The 26,721-nt window shown below is 43.1% G+C and overlaps 1 protein-coding gene across 1 annotated transcript in view; it reads right to left on the reverse strand.

Moving 5' to 3' along the window:
• Positions 1-18,830: 18,830 nt before the first annotated feature.
• The window catches only part of LOC124616106 (insulin gene enhancer protein isl-1), a 448,316-nt gene continuing 440,425 nt past the window's right edge, over positions 18,831-26,721 (reverse strand). Inside the window, exon 9 of the mRNA XM_047144366.1 lies at positions 18,831-18,986. Coding sequence (XP_047000322.1) covers positions 18,831-18,986 — 156 coding nt within the window. The remainder of the gene's footprint in view (positions 18,987-26,721) is intronic.

A 26,721-nucleotide genomic window follows, 5' to 3' on the forward strand; every position in this document is an offset into this window, starting at 1 on the left:
GTCGGCCGTCAGAGAACTATGCCGTCGTGCATGGGAGGTACAAAACGCGTGACATCAGCTACATCTTGACAAACTGGACACTTCATCACCGAAATAGTGTAGCTACTTGACTTTTCATGCACAATAATGGCATACCGTGAGTACCTCGTTTCTGTGAAAATTGCCACCGTCAGACGAGAGCAACAGCGTGTTGACAGCACAGGAGACAGCCGAATGTTGGCCATTGTTACATAGGATATACGGACTACATTCCAGCAAAGCTCTCTCCAGTACACACTATCCGACCAAAGTATCCGACCATCTGTTAGTGGCCGTTGAAATGTGGTGTGTCCATCCTTCGCCTTTATCACGTCTTGAACTCTGTTGGGGACACTTTCATCGAGGTGTCTGAATGTCAATGTCTGTGGTGCGATAGCAGCCCATTCTTCCTCAAGAGCCAAACCCAGAGAAGTGGTGATAGTGGGCGCTAGAGCCTGGACGGAAGGAAACGTTCTAATTCATCCCAAAGGTGTTCCATTGGGTTCAGGTTGGAACTGTGGTCAGGCCAGTCAATTTCAGGCATGTTATTGTCCACAAACCATTGCGTAACAGCTGCTGTTTTACGATAGGTTGCATTATCTTGTTGATATAATCATCGACTCGAGACTACTTCTCTATTACATGCAGTACACAACACTCTAAAATGAGTTCATATCCTGCAGGATTTACCACTGTTTCACCAGATTCCAAGCATTCGCCAAACACCTCTCTTCCATCGGATTGCCACAGCGCATAGCACGATACATCGCTCCAGACCATTCATTTCCAGTCATCCGTTGTACATGTACGCTGCTTCTTACACCACGTCGAGTGTCGCTTGGCATTTACTGCAAAAATAAGTGGCTATTGAGGCACTACTTGACCATTATATCCCACTCTTTTAAACAGCTTATGCACCGTCACTGCGCTACATGGACTGTTGAAAATTCGGATTCCTTCCGCTGACTCCGTATGTTTTACAACCACCCTCAGTGATGATCGACGACCCCTGTCCGTTAGTATATGAGATCTGCCTGATCTTGGTTTGTTCCTTCTTGTTTTCACTTTATAGTCAGCTCACCAACAGTCGACCTGAGCGTTTCAGAAGGGTTCAAATGTCCTTGACGGACTTATTGCTCAGGTGACTTCCAATTATTTCATGCTCGAAGTCACTGAACTCTCCCGATTGACCCATTCTGCTGTTATTACTCCTCCACCTCATTATTTACCTTTACTAACGGAACTGGAGGGGAACTGAATTAGTTTAGTGGGAGCTATGAGATGACAGTCATTGTATGAACTAATTTCATTTCCTCTTCTTAACCTTCTGTAATCTAAAATGGTATTGAGTATATCATCTGCTTTATGGGAGAACTTTGGAAGTGAGGAGTGCTGTGAATATTAGGGACAACTAGTAGCGAGGCACGGTGAAATGAAAGACTGGAAGACGTGGGACTGCTGGTTTTCGCAGAACGGGAGTGAGGAGAGGAGCAGGAATAGCTGCCTCGCTATGTTGGGGGTGAAAGTGGCTTTTCCAAACTTCCAAACAATGAGCAGGCAGAGAGACTATTTTTTAGCTTGTAGCATGGTCTGAAATACGGCTGAGATAAAAGCTGTCGTTCCAGAGGAGGAAACTCTGTTACCGGATGTTAGGCGCTAGGAGCATATTAACAGAAATACTTCAGAAGATAAAAATCTCCTGGATTTTCTAAAAACTTGACTAAACAGCTCCGACCTAATTAATACTCTGAAATTGCAACAGAGTCGTTGACTAGCGTCGTGGACAGTTCTTAATATTGCACAGGACCTATAATGCAAGGCTAGCTTGCGGCTTAATAAGCACCGATTTGTGTAATAGAAGTGACGTCAGGAGGGATGCAGAAGTCAGGGTATAGAGGTCGCGGATTTTAGAGATGAAGAGATCGGCGCTTTGTAGGCTGTGCTCTTAACTGGCGGAGTCGTCTAGGGTCCAGAGTTCGAGTCCTCAGTTGTGCGATCATAGCTCTAAACTTCATACGAGAGAGATGCGATGTCTCCACTGTGCTCATATCACACAGAACTTTATGTAAGCGCTGCTTACAGCTACGGCATATTAGAACACGCGAGAGTTTGTAGTTTAAATTCGTGATACGTTTCATCAACATCTGCCTGGATACTTAACTACCTTGCAGAGGGTTCATGGAACCACCTTCACAGTAATACTCTGTTATTCCAACTTCGAACAGCTCGCGGAAAAAGCGAACAGCAATATCTTTCCGTGCGACCTCTGATTTCCCTTATTTTATTATGATAATCGTTTCTCTCTTGTAGGTCGGCGTTAATAAAATATTTTCGCATTCGGAGAAGAAAGCTGGTGATTGAAATTTCGTGAGGAGATTCCGCCGCAACGAAAATTGCCTTTGTTTTAATGGCATCCACCCCAAATCCTGTATCATGCCAGTGATACACTCTGCTCCCTTTCTCGGTAAGGCAAAACGTGCTGCTCTTCTTTAAACTTTCTCGATGTACTCTGTTGATCCTATTCGGTAAGGATCCCACATCGCACAGCAGTACTCCAAAAGAGCTGTCACTGCCACCTCAGATCGTTGTTGCAGACAGTCACTGTGATCGTCATACAGTTAGGTTACTGTACACTTCACAGAGACAGATACGATATTATCAAGCAACTTCACCTCACTGTGTAACTTTGCCAACTCACTGTTTCAGTTTTGCAATTCTCAATGGAAAGTATGCCATGAAGCGTTGATATTCACATAACTGTTTTCAGTGCTTCATTTTTCCAAATGTCGTTTTAATAAACCATAGAGTCATTTAAATCTTCAGTTTACTATCACATACAATCCTTTCCAGTGATAAATATTATGTCAGTCCCCCCAACTTCAGATTCACTGCTAGGGCCTCTATAAATTATAGTGTTAGTAAATTCTTTGCGTACATTAAATTGAGCACTGAGTTTCAATAGTGTGCCTGACACATGATACATGACTAACTCAGATTCAGTTTCTTTGACTTACACACATGCGGGGTTTTGCAGTGTAAATGCTTTTCGAAAATAGCCGATGAGCAGACGTATCACTCACTCTGCTCATGGTCGTGGAATACAGCAGCTACAGCCCTCGACTCGTAGCCTACCTCTGTTCACCCCATGTCAGAAGACGCAGTGTTCAGCATGGGATTGCACTGATTTGGTGGAAGAGACCAAACAGCAAGGTCATCGGTCTCGTCGGATTAGGACAGAATGGGGAAGGAAGTAGGCCGTGCCCTTTGAAAGGAATCATCCCGGCATTTGCCTGAAGTGATGTAGGGAAATCGCGGAAAACCTAAATCAGGATTGCCGGACGCGGGATTGAACCGTCGTCCTCCCGAATACGAGTCCAGTGTGCTAACCGCTGCGCCACCTCGCTCAGTCTCAGGATGGTACAAGACATGCTGATAGGATCAATTTCCGATTCATTTTTGCGTCTTGACCTCTATAGTGGGCGTCAGAATGAATCTTTTATTCTGCAGTGGAGTTTTTAACACTTTCCGAAAAATTGTAACTATGTTCTGCACCGGAGTACAGGAGTGACGTTTCGCTTTATTGTTCGGAGCCCTTACAGTAAGAGCATTTCCCGTGGCATTTACTGGTGGACGATTTCTGTGGGAAGTGTAGCAAGTAGCTCCATAATGTTATTGAAGATTCTGCTGTCCCATTAATCAGCTTCCTATTCCTTCCTGGTTCGTCACCACAAGATGGGTACTGAGATTCCGGTAAACAACCACCATCTGACAACGAGCCTGTCCCGACTCGATAGTTGGCTAATGGGACGACCAAAACGCTTAAATTGTAAGTTTATGGTAAGATATTATGGGACCAAACTCCTTAGGTCATCGGTCCCTAACTTTACACACTACTTAATCTAACTTAAACTAATTTACGCTATGGACAACACGCACACCCATGCCCGAGGGAGGACTCGAACCTCCGACGGCGGGAGGGGGGGGGGGGGCGCCTGAGACCGCGCGGCCAAAAAGCTTAAAAACACTGTAAAGCTACTCTTCGTAATTACCAGAGTTACCAGAGAAACGATCTAGTCTTTAACATCAGTCGCAGTATTCAGCGTCTAGAATGGTTAAAACAGATTTACACAAATCTTTCATCCCTACACTTCATTCAATAACAAATAAAACTTAGTTATGGAAATCAGCGTTTGGCGTCATTGGCCGGGAGGCCCCTTGCGGGGCAGGTCCGGCCGCTTTGGTGCAGGTCTTATTACATTCGACGCCACATTGGCCGACCTGCGCGCCGGATGAGTATGAAATGATGATGAAGACAGTACAACATGCAGTCTCTGAGAGGAGAAAATCCCCGACCCAGCCGGGGACTGAACCCGGGCCCGTAGGATGGCAATCGGTCACGCTGACCACTCAGCTATCGGGGCGGACAAACTTAGTTATAAAATAGGATTTCTACACTTATTGTAGCCTACCTGGAAAGATCCTCCTACTTAGAATGTGGCGAAAGTTGTAGCAGTGTATCTTCTGTTCTTTGTGAAGAAACAGAGAAACTGGTAGCGCGAAGCACCTTTGCAAGAATATCGCAGATTTTTCGAGCTGGAATAATTTTAGATGAAAATCTTGTGGTTTGTTACACTTATCATACTGTTAGAATGATTAATCAATGTTTTGGTCAATATTGCAGATAACTTCAGCACAGAATTCCACAACGATGCAGTCTACAACCTGTAAGAATTTTACAAGAAATGACAAACGTTACTTGTCACATTCAGTAATTACTATTTCTCAACTGTTACATTTTTGGTTTGTAGTGTTTATAAAAGTCTGATATTTAAATATTAAATGATATATATATATGTGTGTGTGTGTGTGTGTGTGAAGGGTGTTAAAGATCGAAAGGAAGGGATAGGATCATTTATGTATGAAGGCCAATAACTGAAACAACCCTTTAATTCATCTTTGGCATATATCTGTTATGCATAACTTTTAATTTTTAAATATCTCAAGAAGTGGTTCTGTACAGTTGTGAGAGAGAGCATTAAGTGCCCCAACATGGGGCGTACATATTGTGGATTGGGCGGGTGCGGGGCGGCTGCCCGGGCGCAGGTCCAGTGCAGTTGGCAGACCTGGTTGCGGGGCAGCCACTCCGCTACCCGCTCTGCTCGAAGCACAGCTGGCGGCGAGCGACGGGGAACCACTGTCGACAGGACTGCCAATACGGCAACCGGAAAACTGACACATGCTACACTCACATTTCAAATGTGTGCCAATTTTTTTTTTTTTTTTTGTGTGTGAGGTTCTTTCCTCACTGTGTAAATCTGATATGGAAATAGGAAATACTACGATCCTTTTTCGCAGGTCTACTTTTCGTCGCCTGTGGTGCCCCCTGGTCGCCGCCATCCGCTGATAACAACAACAAAGTGCAATTTAAACGATAACTGTTTGTATCTTAATGAGCGGTCTGGTTTCTTGGGAACATTGGCAAAAAATTTTCTCCCGCCACACTGAACAGTTATTAATCACCGTTACACTTATTACTGCTCGAGCAGGAGTGCAACTGCCGTTGTTTTGCAAGCTGTATAAAAAACGTTCTGACGTTAGGACAGAGGAAGAAACGCAAAAAAATATGTATGTAAAGAACGAGAGCAGTGGAAAATCCGCTAGAGCACTTTTTTTGCGCCGTTTCTTCTTCCATTTGTTATGCGTAGGCAACGAAACAATAAATACACCACAAGGTTACATATTATTATCGCGTCTAATCGAGTAAATGTTACTGATCCAGAGGAAAACAAATTAGCTAATACAAGTAACACATCTATACAGTGCGTAGAAATACGTACAAGAGGCTATGTTCTATGTACACAGGGGCGCCGCTGGCCGGTCGCCCCTTTGTCAACGCTGCCAGAGAGACCAGACGTGGTGGGGCTGGGGGAGCGAGCAGCCGCACGCGCCAACCACCCGCCGACGTCGCCCAACCGATGCCGGGACCATTTCCCTCCCCCCTGCTCAGCATCCAAGAACACGCACACACTCTTTCAAAGTGTCTGTTACCAAAAGAAGATTTCTGGGGCTCCGGGAGCTGTTCCGTGCCGCATCGTCGCGAATGGGACCATTGTGTTTCCAACCTGGGGTAGCTGATAGTCATCGGGTGTCTGCAAAGCACTTGAGGGTAGAGATGTGAGACTGACAGCTCTTAAAAGTTCCGGTATACGGGTAATATACCAGCCATGATCGAATTCTGTCAGTGCATTCAGGGTTCGCCGACATTACCCCTTACTGTTGAAATTACACAGTACTGTAACAAACATAATCTTGCAACAGCACTTTGTCGAATGAAAGTGAAACGGAGGAAAGAGCTTGTGTATTTAGTGAAGCACAATTAATAATATAGACCAAAAACATGCTACTAAAACGGAGCAACACCTTTATTAAAACACAACACGTATTCTTCTGAAAATAGTTTTTTTTTCCTCAGTAATATTAGTTGTAGCAGTCGAAAGCCTTCGCCTTTTATATTTTAGTTCGGAGGTGAATGTAAGACGTTTGGCGTCCTGTTCTTTTCATTTTTGCTATTTCCATTGTCTGAGAGTTAACTTTCTCATGCTAACACAGGATGAGCTGATGCCAGACTAAATTCGGCAGATAAAGCCAGTAATGTTTTCCTAAACTCAGCGATAAAACTTTCAAATCCCGTAAACCACTCTAAACTGATAGACTACTACTTAAAATTAATTCCAGTAATCGGTTGGACACTGATTGATCACTATAATCGTAGCCGCAATAATGCAACCGTCATTTATTGGTAAATGATCCCGCGACTCTCCCAATAGTATTTCAGTGCAAAATCTATAGTGAGCCTTGCCTGAGCTATGTTTCTATCCGTTTTGACTCTCGGCTCTGCACTAATTTGATGTCAATATAATGTAAGTTGACCTGTAGATATTCACTGCCAGGAAACTGTAATATGACGCAAAGAGCCAATACAGACAGTATAGTATCACACCGGAGATATATGAACAAACGAATGTAGTAAGTTTCCTGATGAAGAGGCGTCAAATCCAATCCCTGCTGCGAATAAAACAAATAGCATCGACTGGGTAACGTACAATTTCTTAATAAATAGGTGAGATTTATAATCGTGCCACACTCTACAATAATAGATTTGTTGTCGAAAAATATGTGAAAGCGTTGTATGTTTGTCCAAAACATATCGAACTGCACCTGATCACATGAGCGAAATAAAAACTGAAGTTAATTAATCTCACGGTTCACGTATAAATCCACGTGAATACAAAATTTATGGCTCTAAACTCATAACCGATCGCCCTCAGTCCCACAGACCATCAGCTTAGCACCAGTGTCAATTTTATTTGAAAAACTTTATCTTCAATAATAATAACTGTAACAATATTTCATTGCCACAATGTTAACTTGACTGAGTATATCTGTTGTTATTGAACGTATCATTATTAGTTGCCTTATAACAAAATTGACACGAAATAGCTATTTCCAACGTAATTATTGTTTTCACAAGGAATGTTATCTGTGACGATCAATTGTCGTCGACATTGTTCGTAAAATAAAGTGATTGATTTTAGCAGATGTCGGTATTTTCAGCATGGTTTATTTCAAATTTTAACAGCTACACGTAAAGCATCACCTATCAAAAATAGGCCTTATCATTGTCACCAGATGAATCAAAGAAATATATCTGCACATTGCCGAAGGTTCATAATTACAAATTACGTTTACTAGTACTGATACTGCTGTGTGTATAGCCGTGTCTGGTTCGAAATATTCGCATGGTTAACAAAATTGTCTACTACAGGCCACCTGGTAATAACTTGCTTAATGCTGTGCTAGTAGATTCTGGAGCCCATACTTTATTGGTTACAGTTACATACGACAATTATTAAAATTCCAAGGCCACGTTACAGAGTGTACAGTGCCAGAACTTTAGTTTGACTAAAATTTCGATATTTAATAGTTTTAATTGTCCTACCAACCGTAAATTATAATTTCTGTGCAACTGATAATGAGTACAGGTCGGAAGCCACTGCAACGGCAATAAAAGTGACGCAGCGGGCAATTTGTTGGAAATCTGAGGACTTTCACTGCTCGGAAATATTTTGTGCTAGTGGTGCTAGACAGCTTGTGAACAACTGAAAAAAGGAGATATGCTCGCCAGAAGCTCCAGTATGACTGTCTATTCAGCTAGTTTCGATGGTATTATCTTGTTCTGGGAGTTGCAATTAAGCCACATTAGCTTATTTAGGCGAGACGTTTTCATATTCCATAAAGCAATAAGCGTAAGCTTTGTGCAATGGTGCATGGCAATGAGTCGCCCCAGTAGGCTCTAGAGAGTGGCGCCTGTCATTGGTATGTGTTATCAGTTTCACTAGACGTACAAAATAAATATATCCGTTCATCGCACGGCTGAAGCTCACTTTTTGTTCGTGTTTGCTTCAAATATGTAGTTATGGAAATATGATTCCACCTTGAGCAAACAAATTCTTCTTCTTTAATAGTCAAACATGTTTCGGGAAGCTTTCGCCATCATCAGCGAGATCTTTTATTTTCTTAGAATTGCATATTAATGTTCATGTGGCAGTCAGTGGTTCGCAGTGCAACTGATATTTTGCTCCAGTTGGTAATTTTTTGTCGCTTCCACATTATCATGTCTGTATGTAAACTGTGCTTTCCAACACGCGCTGTGGCACTGTTTACCAGGTATTCACATGTCAGTTGTCAGTTAAAAATTACTGTTTACGTCGAGGATCGAGAAAAGAGAAAGCAACAAAAAAATGACCAACTGGAGCAAAATACCAGCTGTACTGCAAATGTAAGGCAGCAACATAAACACCAGTATGTGATAGTAAGGAAAATAAATGAATTCCTTGACGATGGCGTAACTTCACCGACACATGCGTGCGTGTTAAAAGGAAAGTGATCTATGCTTACTCAATGTGAAATCATATTTCGTTAACTGCGTAAATAAATCGGAATTCAAAACGAAATAAGGCGAGGAGGTACGCCATCTCCATTACTTTTCAACTGCGTCCTTGAGAAAGGGATAGAAGAATGATGCCAACAGATGTAAGTTCTCAAAATTAACCAACCTAACGTTTCAGACAGAGGCAAGCGCAGATTGCCTAGCATTTTCAGACGATTTAGCAGTCTCAACTCGCGACATTTCATCAGCACAAAATCAGACTGAAAGAAACTGCAGAAAATGTCGGTCTCCAGGTATCTTTTGAGAAGTCGGAATACGTGAACTGATGATAAAAAACAGCCAAACCGTATCGAGACGAAGTATAACAAAATTAAACGAGTTTCAAAATTTAAATATGTTGGTGAAAGCAATCAGGAAAATGGAATCGAAACAAAATCAGACTAAGTTAGATGTTAAAAGATGGAAACTGCTTATCGACTAATCCAAAACATCTGCAACAAGAAATATATCCCCAAGCACGGAAAACTAAGACATTACGATACAAAAATTAAACCAAAATGCCTCTACTGATTAGAAACACTAATTCCTAAGAGGAAAAATAGACAATGAAGACATGGAGAAAAAGGATCGCAAAACTTTAAGACAAATTCTAGGCGTAAAAGTTGCAGACGAACAATACCGGCCAGAGGCAAACAGGAAATCGAAGAATTCACAAATAGCCGAACTGATGTTAGAAAACATAGGTTAAGATTCTACAGACACATTAAAATAATAAACCCAAACAAGAAATTCGTCTTTTTTTGACAGCAGGATCAAAGCCAAAACAAACACGATAAAATGAATCGTATAACTGAAGCAGCACTTGGGTACCAGGCTAGTATTCAGCTTATGGGATGTCGAAAAGTGCCTAAGAAGCACATCCAGGGTGGTCGGTACACCGACCCTCGTCGTTAATCCTCGGCGGATTCGCTCTGGAGCCGGCGCACCTCCACATCCGGTATGCGGCGCTTTAACACGGGTTCATTCGCAGATAGTGTTAATAACAATAATTATATTCGAACCTGAGTGTGGGTTACGTAGACTAGAAGATGATGTCGTCGAAACTGGTCGTTGAATAAATAAAGTCGTACTGCAGTTTCTCGGCGGTTGCGTGCATTTTTCCTATCTCCATCTAGGTTGCGTAGAATTGAACACACATTGCGACCCGAAAGTCAAAAGTAGTGGACACAACAGTGTGGAAGACAAACAGCGGTAAACGCGTCATTTAGCTGCTATACTAGATTTCCGGCGCCGGGCACACGGGTGAGACGCGCCCGCCGGAATCGCGTGGCTGTACTGTGCCGGGTATTACTTATTCAGGGGTCGTGTGGGCACGGCTGGGGGCGATTTGTGGTCCCGGGTGGGGGCTCGAGAATAAGGCGGCCGGCTTTTAAGGAGGCCGTGCATAAGTTACGGGGAGAGGGCCGCCGCTGCAATCACTGCTCGGGACGGGGCGGGGCCACGGCGGTGAATGCTAAATGGGCCGAAAGCCGCCGCGATCCACGCGATTGGCGGCGCAGACGGGGGCTCCGCCGCAGCCTGCGGGCCGCCTCCGCCCGAGCGAGCAGCGCGCGCCGCAGAAATGTCTGCAAGGGGAGGAGGCCCTTCTACCGTGCGGCGGGAAAAGAAATACCCACTGTCTCCCTCCTAGCACATCCGACAGCTGAAACGGAACGAACTTAGTTGTATTTTCCTGCGCTCGAATTCGGAGAATACGGCGTGAGCGTAGATGCAAAAAATGATTGCTGTTGGCGGAGCTTTGCATCCTTTTAGACTGCTTACCGTACTGAGTCCGCCAGTAGACGACAAGATTTGGATCTGTCGAGCGTTTCAGAGACAACTTTTAACGCGGGGAAAGTGGTGCACATGTTAGAGTTTGAGTGGAGGAGCAGCAAAGTACTTAATTTAGCAAAGTAATGTGTTTGAGTATATGATATGGGGCAATTGAATCGCTTTAGTCGTAAAAAAGGAAAAAAAATGGTTCTACAGCTGCCTCTACCTCTCCAAAAGAAACTAAAAAACTAGTATGTCACCTGTTCTCGAATTCTTCTGGAGTCTGTGGGATGAGTTATGTTGATGGAGTAACAGGCAGTATAATTTTAGATCTGAAGCATTGTGCTCTAGATCATAACTTCCTTCAGTGAACTTGCACACACTTTAAGGAAAAATACGTGTTACCCAACGGAACAAGATTGCTTCCATGATATCGAAAGCCTCTTTTTTACACCACTGAGGAACCTGGCAACATCGTAGATACAAGCCACATGACACTCCTGCAAAGATCGCGAAGACTGAAAACACTAATTACTCCACGGAAAACTTTGATGTCGAAAGCCTCTTTTTACACCACTGAGGAACCTAGCAACATCATAGATACAAGTCACATGACACTCCTGCAAAGATCGCGAAGACTGAAAACACCAATTACTCTACGAAAAACTACTTGTTAGATTTCTAAGAGCTTTTCTTCTCTTTATTCCAAGAATCTGTCTAGCACCACTGTCGGATATTTCCTCACAATGCTATATGGTAATAGGATTAAATTAAATAAAATTATTTCAGGAGTATATCTCTAGTAATCCGTAAAGAACCTCAATCAAAAGTGAACACTTACTGCGTGATACATTGGGAAGTACCCTCTTATTACGCAGTTTGCAGTGATTTTCAAACTGCAAATGTCCAAGTAGAAACTACTGCTGCATAGCATTTGGCAAGAAAAAGGTAGATCGTTGTGAAAGAGAAATGAAAGCAAGGTAACACTAAGTAGTCAAGCAGTTCTTTCATGTATCTTATTTCCAAAGTGCCCCTGGCGCGCTTAACGAAAGATATATCGTATCTCCGGTTGTATACCCACTTTCCCGTTTCCAGTTGGGATAAAGCTAGCAGTTTGTGGGGGATGTAAGACTCTGTCAGTCCAGTATCTAGATAATACTTGGAAGACGTCCACTCAAACCGATACGGAATAAGGAACAGGTTCTCCTGTGTCGTACGTCTTGCGCAATTCGTATTTTGCAGTTCACAACATAATCTACAAAAAATAATTGAATTTATCTGGAAGGTATTTTCCTCATATCTTTCCTGGCATTCTCCGCGAGAAATGAGGAGGGAGTTTATCGATACATGGCTGTGTTTAGTGTTATTAGGAAACATGCAATATTTCCTGTCCTTATGCGTAGTGATCTGTGACACTGCAGACGGATGATCACCTAAATATCATACGCGGTCCTCTAGTGGGAAATAAGACCAGTCACAAAGAAACAAAGTTGCTGCATATTATCTTCATAGGCGGCAAAAGTCATTGCTGCGTGTAAATTGTGAGTTGAGCTTATGAAAAAACTTTTATTGCCGGGAAATAATGCAACTGATTTTCCCCTTTATTTCCTGCTTCTAAACGAATTTCAGTACGACTAATTAGCTACCCCAGTTAGTTTAAGACTGTGAGGGCGTTACTGGGGAGTGCTGAGCAGGGTGGGGGTGCGGGGTTGGGGGAGAGTGTAGTTGAGCAGCGGCCTCCGTGTCGCTGGCGAGGCGAGGTGAAGGGAGACGGCGGCAGGGCGTGGCGGGGCCGCGCCACGGTGTGCCATGGTGTGCCGCGGCGTCTCATGGTGTGCCGTGGCGTTTCATGGTGTGCGGCAGCAGCCGCGCGGGCTGCCCGGCGGTCCGCGCATTACGTATATAAGACGGGGTGGCAGCACGCCGACCTGCAACAAAACAGAACACACACGAGGACGTCACAACCAGTCCGGCGGAGTGGCACAGTCAGAAGTTAGTACACAAGATAAAAATTCTCTGTGGAAGTACAAGCCATCATTTTTTTTAATTTCTGGCAGATTAAAACTGTGTGCCGGACCGAGACTCGAACTCGGGACCTCTGCCTTTCGCGGGCAAGTGCTCTACCAACTGAGCTACCCAAGCACGACTCACGCCCCGTCCTCACAGCTTCAGTTCTGCCAGTACCTCGTCTCCTACCTTCCAAACTTCACAGAAGCTCTTCTGCAAACCACGCAGAACTGGCACTCGTGAAAAGGCTTAGCCACAGTCTGGGGGATGTTTCCACAATGAGATTTTCACTATGCAGTTTTAATCTACCAGGAAGCAACCGAGATACCCACGCACGACTCACGACCCGTCCTCACACCTTCAATTCTGTCACTGCCTCGTCTCCTACCCTCCAGACTTCACAGAAGCTCTTCTTCAAACCTTGCAGAACTAGCACTTGTAATTGTTCTTTATTTACGTGACCATTACGGCACTCCAACCGCAGTTCTCGATACCAGTAATATCGTACTACTTTTCTGCGAAGTAGCAGACATATTTTTGCGACAATATTCACATTTGGTTTTATTAATGTATAGGTACTCCGATGTACTCCTGTTGCAAAGTGCTAGCTTGCTTCTTCAGAAGAAGTGTCCAAAGAACATACGTCTTTTTTCCTTAATTTAATCTGAATCTTTCTCTAGGTGTTTATACACTTCCATGTTATTGCTGTTCTTTCGATAAATCCTTGATGTTGTTCTATTTATTATGCAATTAGTGTTTCGGTTCCATACGTCCATTCTCACCGTTTTACTGTCTTATTACAACAAATATTTACTGTTCGGGAAAGTGATTCACAACTGCAAACATACTTTCCAAATCCTTTTCGCATGAAATGGGATGGACAGTTTCTCTCAGATACTTGTATCTTTCTGCCCATACTTTCATTTTAATGGTGTAGTGTTGTTTGTTGTTATTCTGTTTTTGAAGGAGATTTGAAGTCATGTTTCTTTCCGCTGTAAGTATGTCTGTCTTTCTCCTGCTTCTACAACGTTTGCCTGGATTTCTAAATAACCTGCAAAAACTAGACAGTAACACATGTTCATTGTAGTTTCCATTTAACAGAGCATAGTATTTACCCGAGTGTCATTAAACATTCGCTTTTAAACGACATATTAATGTTTCTGCGTATTTCCCTGCGAATCGACAGCAACTCCAGGAGCAGTTTATACATGCTCTGCCACCAAATGCAAGAAGAGAAGGGAAAGAGCAGCAGCAGGCGTGAGATTTTATTTTATTTTGTCATGCTCTTTGGGCAAAAGCCGAGTGTATCCACTGTAGAGACTAAATGATCAATGCAGTCACATTTTGCTACTTAAGTGCAGTATGGTTTACCATGTACTACAAGGATAATACAAAAAAGCATAAAGCGCAAAAGTACAGAGGAAAATACAAAAGAGGGAGGGGTTGACGGGAGAGTGAAAAAAAGTTGGTTATCTTGTCAATGGATGACGTGAGGATTCCGTGGATGTATTGTAAGATATGTTATAAGAACAGGTAACAACAACTACCTTGATGACATTTTTTAACAGATTTTATTGTTTCTTACCATCATCGGTTTCGCATAGTTATGAACATCAGATGGCTGCGTTGTGTTTACAGGACCAGCTGTTACTCTGCTATTGAATTCTTTTAATTCCATGGCACCCTACAGCGAAAACATTTTGAACTGATAAATATTCGAGAAGGAAACGAAACTCGAGGATAAACCCAAGTTGGACATCGTGTAGTAAGCTTTTAATCGTACGGCACATGTACCTGCGGTGAATATATCCTAGTTGCTTTGAATGCTTTCTTTTTTCCGTTTAGCACCAAATACTGATAGACGTATCACCGTGTTGGTTCATCAGTACAACATTTCATGCTACTCACAAAAGAATGCAAGTCTTCAAAGCAACTAGGACACATTCACGGTTAAGTACGCTGTCTAAAGGTATACCACGAAATTTTCAGCTTGACTTTATCCTGGATTTTCATTTCCTTTTCGAATACTTACCACTTTTTAATGATTTCACTGTAGGGCACCATGGCTTTCAGAACGTTAAATAGCTAGTTATGAACAAAATGTTCTAAAGCGGCAATGGAAAGAAACAATAATACGCCATAAAGAAAGATGCCATCAAGTTAGTAATTGTTAGCTTTTTTGGTAACATATCATAAAGTTGACTGATCTTCAGAATTGCCACCAATCTAAGGTATCGCTAAATGGCTAAATTTGTAAATGAAATACCAGTTTAACTTAATCCTGGTGCTAACGAAGCAAAATAAGTATATTGCAAGTAGAAAACACTGTCAACAATTAATATACTTTAACTGAGAAAAAAATGAAGCATCATGAAGGAATTATCCGAATGGGACGAAAATCATTATATGTAATCTACGCGTGCAGACAAAGAAACTACTATAGTTTCAGGAATATTGGATGATTTATTCAAAAGAAATTGAGCAAGTCAGTTACGCTTTAGTCTACCTGTCGCTCTTATCCAAGCAGTTAATCGGCTTGACATTGATTGATAAGAATTGTTGGATGTCCTCCTGAGAAATATCGTGCAAAATTCTGTCCAATCGGCTCATTAGATGGTCAAAATCCCGAGCTTGTTTGGGAAGGGGGGAGGGGGCTACCTTTAATGCTCTAAACGTTCTCAGTAGGGGAGAGATTCGGCGACCTTGCTGTCCAAAGCAGGCTTTCGCAAGGACGAAGACAAGCAGTAGAAACTCACCGTGTGCGGGTGGGCATTATCTTGCTGAAATGTAAGCCCAGGATGGCCTGCTATGAAGGCCAACAAAACGACGCTTAGAATATCGTCGACGTACCGCTGTGGTGTAGGGGTGCCTTAGATGACAGCGAGAGGGGTCCTGCTATGAAGAGAAATGGGACCCAGACCAGCACTGCTGGTTGTCGGGCCTAATGGTTGGGCGACAGTCAGGTTGGTATCCAATCCCTGTCTGGGGCGTCTCCAGGCACTTCTTCAATGGGCACCGGGGCTGAGTTCGAGGCAGGACTCATCACTGAAGACAGTTCGGGGCGGAAGACGCGTCTGGGGACGCCCTGGACACTGGTGGGACAAAACCATGGCTGTCGCCCGCCTTACGGCCCAACAATAAGAAGTGATGTCTGGGGTGCCATCTCTTTTCACAGAAGGACCTCTCTGGTTGTCGTCCGCAGCACCTTTATACCATATCACTACGTAGACGATATTCTACGCCCCGTTTCGTTGACTTCATGGTAAACCATCCTGGGCTTACATTTCAGTAAGATAATGGCTTGCAGCAGACGGCGAGAGTTTCTACTGCTTGTCTTCGTGTTTGTCGAAACCCTTTCTTGGCCATCAAGGTCACCGTGTTTCTTGCAAACTGAGTACGTTTGGAGCATTATGGGCAAGGCCTTCCGACCATCTCGGGATTTGGACGCTCCAACGCGACAATTGGACATAATTTGAGAGGAGGAGATCTAGTAATCCTATCATTCAATGCCAAAAGGAGTAACTGCTTGCATAAGAGCCAGAGGTAGACCGACGCGTTACTGGCTTGCTCAAATTTTGTAGGTCTTTCTCCTGAATAAGTGATACAATTTTTCTGAGACTGTTATCATTTATTTTGTTTATGTGTACATGTACATCACATCTACCGATTTCCAAATGGTTCAAATGGCTCTGAGCACTATGGGACTCAACTGCTGAGGTCATTAGTCCCCTATAACTTAGAACTAGTTAAACTTAACTAACCTAAGGACATCACAAACATCCATGCCCGAGGCAGGATTCGAACCTGCGACCGTAGCGGTCTTGCGGTTCCAGACTGCAGCGCCTTTAACCGCACGGCCACTTCGGCCGGCACCGATTTCCACCGTATTCGGAATTTCCATCGTGATGCGTAGTTTTCTTGCCTTAGAATGTATTGTATCTTTACATACTGTCTTTGTTAAGCCAACTAGGTAAGTCTATACTAGTGACGTAGATTGCAGGATATTCTGGGAAGACTCGGTTGCTCCACAGTCTAGGTTTCCTTATTATATACTGATTCTGAAGGTGGCAGGGGTAAAATACAGGGAGCGAAAGGCTATATAGAATTAGTACAGAAACCAGATGACTGTTATAAGAGTCGAGGGGCAGGAAAGGGAAGCAGTGGTTGGGAAGGGAGTGACACAGTGTTGTAGCCTATCCCCGATGTTATTCAATCTGTATATTGAGCAAGCAGTAAAGGAAACAAAAGAAAAATTCGGAGCAGGAATTAAAATCCATGGAGAAGAAATAAAAACTTCGAGGTTTGCCGATGACATTGTAATGCTGTCAGAGACAGCAAAGGACCTGGAAGAGCAGTTGAACGAAATGGACAGTGTCTTGAAAGGAGGATATAAGATGAATATCAAGAAAAGCAAAATGAGGATAATGGAATGTAGTCGAAATAAATCGGGTGATGCTGAGGGAATTAGATTAGGAAATGAGACGCTTAAAGTAATAAATGACGTTTGCTATTTGGGGAGCAAAATAAGTAATGATGGTCGAAGTAGAGCGGATATAAAATGTAGACTGGCAAGGGCAACTAAAACGTTTCTGAAGAACAGAAATCTGTTAACGTCGACTATAGATTTAAGTGTCAGGAAGTCGTTTCTGAGAGTATTTGATTGGAGTGTAGCCATGTATGGACGATAAATGTTGATGGTGTTAGGACAGCAACCAGCCACAAATTTACTTTCAGCTCCTTTATTCAAAGGCTACCGTTACCGGTTTCGAATCGTTGTGATTCATCCTCAGACGGTTTACATGCTTTCTTTATGACATGTGGTGTGTTTCTTACAGATTAATTGTCCTAAAATATAAACAATACATAATTATAAACACGCCACACACAGATGGTTGCGTTACAGATTTTCGTTGCATGTGACTTACGTGAAACTTCGGTTTCGAGTGTTTGTTTTCATAAAATTCGTCCAGCAGATGTAAATGCATTCTCACTGCATTCTTGTTGTTGCACACGTAAATTGTTCTCACTGAACACCTAAGATTTTTCACTGAGATGATTTCTACCAAGCACCACATGTTTTGATACATACAAAGAGCTTACAAACATATGAGTATCACAGATGCTGTGATATATTGTAACATTTGACGATGATGTCCTATGTTTGGAAAGGATCATATATTCATTTACACAACTGTAATGCCTTTTGCACTAGTACATAGACACAGATTTTTTTGAGTTGGTATTGCTAAAATAATTGTAAAGTTTATATATGCTGCCCTAATACCATCAACATTTGTCTTCAAACAACAGACACGGTCTCCATCATGTCATCATGACAAAATTGCATATGGACGATAAATAGAAGAGAATAGAAGCTTTCGAAATGTAGTGCTACAGAAGAATGCTGAAGATTAGATGGGTAGATCACATAACTAATGAGGAGGTATTGAATAGAATTGGGGAGAAATTTGTGGGACAACTTGACTAGAAGAAGGGGTCGGCTGGTAGCACCTATTCTGAGGCATCAAGGGATCACCAATTTAGTATTGGAGGGTAGCACGGAGGGTAAAAATCGTAGAGGGAGACCAAGAGATGAATACACTAAGCAGATTCAGAAGGATGTAGGTTGGAGTAGGTACTGGGAGATGAAGACGTTTGCACAGGATAGAGTAGCACGGAGAGGTGCATCAAACCCGTCTCAGGACTGAAGACCACAACAACAACATACGGATAGTGGCAGTCCCATAACCCTGAGGCGGTATGTCAGACACCGCCACCAGTATACGAAGTAGTCGGAGTGCAAAGGCAGAGTACTTTATTTAACAAGCAAGGTTAAACTTCAGCTCACTTTGATAGGATGTTCACACGGGTGAGATAACTGGAGTGACTCGAGTGGTGGGCAGCGTGGGTGGGCACAGTGCCGCCTACAGTGTGTGTCCTCCAAATAAACACGAAGCGCCACTGGCTTGGCTTGGCGCGTGAAATTCTAAATAAAGCAAGGCGAGCGTACCCACCTGCCGGCGAGGCGTCGGCGGCGCGTCCGTTATGGGCTGGCCGCGTCGTGCTGCAGGCTGTCGTCGCTCTCCAGGTACGTGACGTACGAGTCGGTGGAGTCGGGGTGCGCCATGTCGCCCGGCGGCGGGCCCAGGTCGTGCGGGGGCGGCGGGGGCGGCGCGCCGTGCACGTCGTAGCCGTGCATCTGCAACGAGAGGGCAGGCGCGCACTCAGCACCGCGTCAAATACCTGTCCAGCCCAGAAACCCAAGTTCCGCCTCCTACGACACCTGGCTGGTTACATTTCTCACTGACTCCATGGGCCAGCTCTGTCCTCTGCTGTTCTACAAAGCAATCGCGTCGTCAATCTCTGGCCCTGCCAATCGGCCAAATGCTCCACCTTTCTGTGAGGGACGTTCAGTAAGTAACGCAACCCTTCATTTCTGAAAGCAGGTTGGTTTTATTTACGATTCCAGTACACCGTGTTATTCGCCACTCTTCTGGCTACAAACCCCTATTTTTCAGCATAATCTCCTTTAAATACAATGGACTTAAACGACCCTACTGGGAGGGTCTATATGCCCACATGGTACCACTCTAGAGGCCGATGTCGGGGCCAACGTCTTGCATCAATAAGCTCCTCATCGTCCACGTCCTGCTTCCCACGGAATGCATCTTTCATTGAGTCAGTCACATGCAACTGGCAAGGTGCAACATCCGGACTGGATGGTAGTGGAAGAAGAATAGTCCAATGAAGTTTTGTGAGTTGTTCTCGGGTGCTTGGAACATGCTGAAGTCGTTTGAGGGAAGCAAAATATATTTCAGACTAGATCGTTGCACTGTCAGGGAGGACACCAAAAGAATAATCCTTCAGAATATCAGAAGACCGTCGTCATGAATAAGGGTGCTGCTTTGAACTTCTTCTTCTTCTTCTTCAGAGGTGTGGTGCCACTCTTTGGACTGCCGTTTTGTTTCCGGTTCGATGTGATGAACCCATGTTTCATCGCCTATGACGATACTCGACAAGAAATTCCGCCGAGAAAAAAGGTGTTGCATTACTTACTAACAGCCCTCGTGTGTTAGCAATTTCACATGAATATTCTTTAGTGATTGATGGGGACCAGAACACGTAAGGTCAAAAAAAACAGCGATAAAGTTTATAGAGCAGAGACCACGTTACACAACGAGAAAGCAGTTCTTAGGTATGTAAGTGCATTAGAACAAAAAATTCAATATTAATTTACACTTTCATTGAAACTAAATTAGACTATGTCTGATACAACACAGAGGGTGTGAACTGAATGCGAGGTAAATTCTTTCTTTGCTTCTTCTTTCTTTTCCCCTAAGGCAGTGGTTCCCAACCTTTCAGAGACCATTAACCCCGAGTGCGATCATGTATTAGCTAGTACACCAAAATTTTTTTTGAATACTTATTTTTTAAAATGATGAAATATAAATGATATTTAGTATTTGCAGGTGCTATATTAAATCACGGCCGACGGCCATGCCGCAGTGGTAACACCGCTTCCCGTCAGATCACTGAAGTTAAGCGCTATCGCGCTGGGCTAGCAGTTGGATGGGTGACCATCCAGCCTACCGACCACTCTTGGCAAGCGGGGTGCGCTCAGCCCTTGTGAGGCAAACTGAGGAGCTACTTGACTGAGAAGTAGCTGCCCCTCCGTATCCGCATCCAGTGTCGCCTGTAGGCTGAGGATGACACGGCGGCCGGTCAGTACTTTTGGGCCTTCCTGGCCTATTTGGACGCAGTATTAAATCACGAACTAACGACTCAGTGCGGCAATTATCGCGATACCGTTCCTCCTCATATTTGCAGACAGGGAAGGCTAGTTAACGAATATAACAAAATTGCAGCCAATCCACACTCTCCACAACACAGTGACCTGGCTAACTCTGCTCTGCAAAGGCTAAATTCTAGATCCCCCGCACTACCATTAGCAGAACTACTTCTTAGTGACAGTTTCAAAATTAACGACTTGTGGAGAGAATATTGGTAAGCCCTGAAACTGGTTCAAACTCAATTCACTATCGACCCTACTTCACAACCAGGAATTGATCTGCCTCGCCAGATACGGAAGACACTCGACATAATAAGAACGTCGCACGGTATCTGTTGTGACTCATTTTACAATGGCGAATCACTGACCTGTTACTGCGGAGAACATCGTCAGGGCATGCATAACATTACCGCCGAACGCCGCCTTACAGCATATCCAGGAAAAAAACTGTGGTTTCTTCGAAGTTTTAAACTCTTCACTGGACTGGATTAATGGTCTCAACTCTAAAATATAAATTTGTATATACTAAATTATTAGTACGTTTTGCTTTATAGTTGTGACTGCATTGTGAAATTTTATCACTTTGTTTTACACATGTTATTTTTATGTATTATACCAAATCCATGTAAGCCATACGCTAAATAAATAATGAGGCAGCTGGTACTGCTGCTTTCTAGCAACCTTTTTTTATACAACGAAAAAATTCTCAGTGCATCGTGAATGCCGATCTGCCTCAGAAAAAGACACCTAACTACCATATCGACATTGAGGAAAGACGCTTGTTACAAAAACGCTTCGTCTGCACTACTCCTCTGCCTAGTGACATTTATTTCACCTCAGTTCAAAATGAACTTAGTAAAATGTGTGCACTATACTAACCGTTTGTAAATCTCTTGATTTGCTGGATTCCGTACTTCTGGAATTGCAGAAACTGGAAGACTTGAAGCTTTATCTTTTACCACTGCCACTAATAACAGTAACAATACTGTTTATGCCCTACACCAGTGCGGCAGCCATTACGTAGTTCATACGAATGTGTTATTTCGGACATACCTCATTTAGCTAGGTTGATTTTAAATTGGAGTACATGGTATGGGTAAAGATAATGTCGCTAGGGAGAGGAGTAGCGTAGACGATGCGTTTTATGTTCAAATGTTTGTGAAATCTTAGGGGACTTAACTGCTAAGATCATCAGTCCCTAAGCTTACACACTACTTAACCTAAATTATCCTAAGGACAAACACGCACATCCATGCCCGAAGGAGGACTCGAACCTCCGCCGGGACCAGCCGCACAGTCCATGACTGCAGCGCCTAAGACCGCTCGGCTAATCCCGCGCGGTGTTTTTTGTTAATAATTGTTTTCCCTCGATGTGGATATGGTAGTTAGGTGTCTGAAAGAACAGACACCTCACATTCCCGTAATTATTTCACCTCCATGGGCAACGAATCCAGAACCGTAATTGCAGATGCACATTTACGTTCGAGCACCTTCAGGAATCTAAAATTAGCGGCCATGGAGAACAAGTACAGGGACTGTAGATAGGTAGCGCTAGGTAGGTGACAGTGTCGCCCGGGGAGCGTACCGAGGTAGTCTGGTAATTTGAGATAAACACTGTGCCGGGGTGGCGCAGTGGTCAAAGCAACCGCCCAGTAAGCAGGAGATCTAGGGTTCGAGTCCAGGTCCGGCACACATTTTGACCCGTCGCCGCTGATTCTGCACATAATCTCGATGCAGCTGAGAGCATTAGTTCCTTTCCTCTCCTTTCTCCCCCTTCAATTTACATTACGTTACGTAGTTACTGGTACGTTATGTTGCGCTGGCAACTAGTTAGCTTATAGTACCAAAGTGCATAATGAAGCAACTTCTGGTCTATTGATGGGAACTGTCTACGACACGGAGAACGTATTTTCAATATATAGATGTCTCGATTTTAGTGTCATATATTCTTTGTATAAATTATGTGTGTAGTGGGCGGACTGTGTAATGAAGCTGTTCATATGTAAGTTTCACAATCTGTAACATCCACCGCAATGGGTCGAGGGGTCGAGCGTTAATGCTAGATTTGAGCAAAAATATAATTTTTGGTAACTTACGTAATCAGTATTACTTTCTTACAAAACAATGATAACAATATCAATCTTTTAAAAAACAGTTTAGTTTCGTGACTCAAACACAACTGCACTCTTTTGTTCCTACCCTCAGGAAATTTTATTGTACCCCTCAAGGGAAGGGGGGGGGGGGGTTAATTACCCCTAGGTTTGGGAACCACTGCCCTAACGTTTACCCATTTAGTAAGGAGTCGGTTTTTCTAGATTTCGCAAATCATATCTCATTATTTAACGTTGTGGGCGGATACCATCCTGACAACACAGTCATCAAAGTAACCCATCAGAGGGACGGCTGAAGACCATCTGTTTGTTCAAGGTGTGAACTTTATTCTTTGTTATGTCTTGTTTTAACAGTTTGTGCGTAGTATTATCTGAGGTTGAATTTGAAGACCAGCCCAGGATTTTCCTAAACGAGAGTGGGAAACCGTATAAAAACCACACTCACGCTGTCTTGCGTACCACCCCACGCAGATTCAATCCGGGTCAAGTCTCACCTCCCTCTCTCGCAAGCTAGCTCGCTGAGAGTTACGCTATACGAGCAATTTTGAATGGAAGATGAATTCTACATTAATTATTCCATGTGGTCTCCCGACTGGAGTTGTGCATTTATATTAGAAACGTTTATCAAATAACTGAAAAGGATAATAGTGTTGTCTCCATTGATAAGGCCGACCGCTGTGGTCGTGCGGTTCTAGGTGCTTCAGTCCGGAACCACTCGGCTGCTACGGTCGCAGGTTCGAATCCTGCCTCGGACATGGATGTGTGTGATGTCTTTAGGTTAGTTAGGTTTAAGCAGTTCTAAGTCTATGTGACTGATTATGTCAGATGTTAAAGTCCCATAGTGCTTCGAGCCATTTGAACCATTTTTTCCACGGAAAAGCAGTTCTTTATCGGCCACTAAGGCTTTATTTGACGGGGCTGAAGATGAGGGGAAGCAATCTTGTCCACTGGAAGGACCTTCTGGCGGTGTCAGTTATTTTTCACTGTCTGGCGACTCGATGTCGTGTGAGTTAACTGATCGTGGCAAGAAGTACGCTGGTGAATGAGGCGTTTGTAGACGAGGCACCTCACTGATGAGCGACATCAGGCAGATAATAGCCCATCTTCGAGAAGTAGGAGATCAGGTACCGGCGGAAGTAAAGCTGTGACGATGAGTCGTGAGTCTCGCTTGGGTACCTCAGTTCGTAGAGCACTTGGCCGCAAAAGGCAGAGGTCACAGATCACAGATTCGAGACCTGATCCGGCACACAGTGTTAATCTGCTAGGAAGTTTCAATAAAGCAAAGTCGCGCGCGTTCCGTAACTCAGTCGGTAAAAACGGAACCTTATACGATCATTTTTTGTCCTTCTTTCCGACTAACTTAAGAACCCTTTGTCTCAGGAGAGGGTAGTCGTATCGATTTGAAATTTGTGTCACATACTGAAGTCTAAAGGCCCTTAGCGGTGTAAAACATTTAACCTTCTACGTCAGTGGTATCAAAAGATACTGCCATTTATGTCACGTATTTTAATATTCGCAAACTCTCTCATCAAAACCGATAGGACACTTTCCGTTGTCATAGAATCATGAAACTTGGCAGGAAGCGAAGTTCCACAGTACAAGTAAAGATAAAAAAATCCTAAAATTGTTAATTATTAACTATATCATGTATGATATGGATCTCTATAAGCGTATCTATAAGCATGTCAAAACTCTGTTCTTAATTTTAACAGAAGCCGGCCGGAGCGACCGTGTGGTTCTAGGCGCTACAGTCTGGAACCGAGCGACCGCTACGGTCGCAGGTTCGAATCCTGCCTCGGGCTTGGATGTTTGTGATGTCCTTAGGTTGGTTAGGTTTAAGTAGTTCTAAGTTCTAGGGGACTGATGACCTCAGAAGTTAAGTCCCATAGTGCTCAGAGCCATTTGAGCCATTAATTTTAACAGGGCTGATGTTAAATTTTTTCACAGAATAGGAGAAACTTTTGAGTCCGGAAAACTTTCCTGCTTGAGAAGTAGAAGCCACAACGCTTTGCGCGGCCGAAGTAGCACCACAGTGGAAACCGAAAGTGACAGCTCTCATTGCTGTGTGGGTAAATGACGTCCAGAACACCAGTTATCAATCAAATCGTCTACTGAGGTGGCCATGAGATATTGCTATACTCATGCCACCCTGATATTTTAGTGGGAGTTGTTTGCGGAAACGGTTGAAACTTAACAGAAGCTGGATAAAGGAAAACAAAAAAATCAAGAGTGGCATGCGGCTATAAAGTCGGATAGCGTCATTGTACTGTTTTACCTTGCTATAGTTCCCTTGACGGTATCTTACTGTTGCTGACATCTGTTGTATAGCTGACCAACAAACTCCGGAATATTGATTAACGGAACCTGTCGAATGTAGTAACCAGCATGAGCATTCTTTGGGCGAATGCGGTATCAAGTTAGTATAGTCTAATTCACTATCACACTACGATAATTAGTGAGAGAGATAACTGCACATATTGTACGTCGTTTAATAAGCATCCGCTCAAGAGAAGAAGATCGCAGTAATGCTCATCTTTCAATGCGTCCTATGTGTTACCCTTGAAACGGGAAGGTTGTTCAGACCGGTTCGAATGCAGCCCGTAGTTGAAGAGCGAACATCTGCGAAACCGGAAAAACGTACCTATGCTAGTTCAGCTTTTATTAATCGTTTTGGCGGGTACAGAACTAGATCTCATCTCACTAGAAAAACGCTAAACGTAGAAAAACGCTCACAGAAAGGGAGGGAAGACATATCCACTACAGGACAAGGTAAATGATTGAAAAGGAAGTTAAAATTCATTTTAGTCTGAGAAATAGCGTACAATAACACTTCTTCCGTTATTCTTCCCTTTCTGGGGTCACACTTTCTTCTTTCTCGATTAGTCTCTCCTCATTTTCTTTTTGTTTACAGCCAATAGTTATTGATATTTCCAATTGTTCCAATGATTTAGTTCAATTTAGTCAATAGCATTTATTATTTTGAATCTTATCCGTTGGATCCGAATACGTCCAGTTCTTCCTGTACGTTAATCGTTTCAAATGCGTGTAATTGACGTTTCGGCTGCTTTAACACCTTGAAGACGTTTCTTTATCGTAGAAAAAACATCCCATGTGGATATAGTTTGTAAAGATTTTAGTCTATTGGATACAATTTTTTCCGAGGGAAGCCTTAATTTTTTTTAACAGCTGCAACATTCTGACTTTCTAGTTCAACTATTTTATTAAGAACTTCAAGGATAAGCTGTACCTAATATCATTAACCTACATTGCTGGATAAAGGCCGCCTGTGGACTTTTCAGTGCATTACGGTTTCCGCCAATGCGCGTTCACGCTGCTCTCGCCCGTGTCATCTACCCATCATCCATTTGGTCGTCTTCTGTGTTTTCCTATCGCTTCTCTTCTTGTCTAAATTGCCTGTCGTCAAGTTTCGCTTCCAGTTCTTGAATTGTTTAAGCCTATCTACAGAGTAGCAGAAAGTTTAGTGCTATCGACTAAATCGATGTAGTTCCATCACCAGTACTTTTTCGTATTCCCCGTTCAAGGATTTGAAAGCTTCCGCTTGATCTGATTTGATGATATGAAATCTCCTTGCCTACGTTATCTTTCATTTCTTATTTCCTCGCTATCTGAAAAAGTCTAATGAAAGTTGTTGTACTGATGTATACTTTTTCCAATATATTAACACAGGTAAAATTAATATATTGCTTCTCATAATCCATCAGTCCGAAACACAGTGGAAACTGATACTCATTTTATTATTTCGTCACGGTCTGCAAGTGCTCTACTGTGTAATATCCAGTTTTAAAGCTAGCTTGGTTCTTTGCTTGACCAAAATACCCACATTTTTTATACAGTTAGTGATAAGTTTAGTGAATACCCCTAGTTATTTTTATGTCCTATCTTTCTCGTGAGATAGGATAACAGGCTTGTTCCAAATTGCTTTCGTGTGCAGAAAGACTAAATAATTTCGAAAGTTCCTTTCTATGCAGCTATAATAATCGCTATAGAAACGCCATTGTCTAGCGGTACCTTCC

This window comes from Schistocerca americana, chromosome 5 (genome assembly GCF_021461395.2).
Source record: "Schistocerca americana isolate TAMUIC-IGC-003095 chromosome 5, iqSchAmer2.1, whole genome shotgun sequence".
NCBI lineage: Eukaryota > Metazoa > Arthropoda > Insecta > Orthoptera > Acrididae > Schistocerca > Schistocerca americana.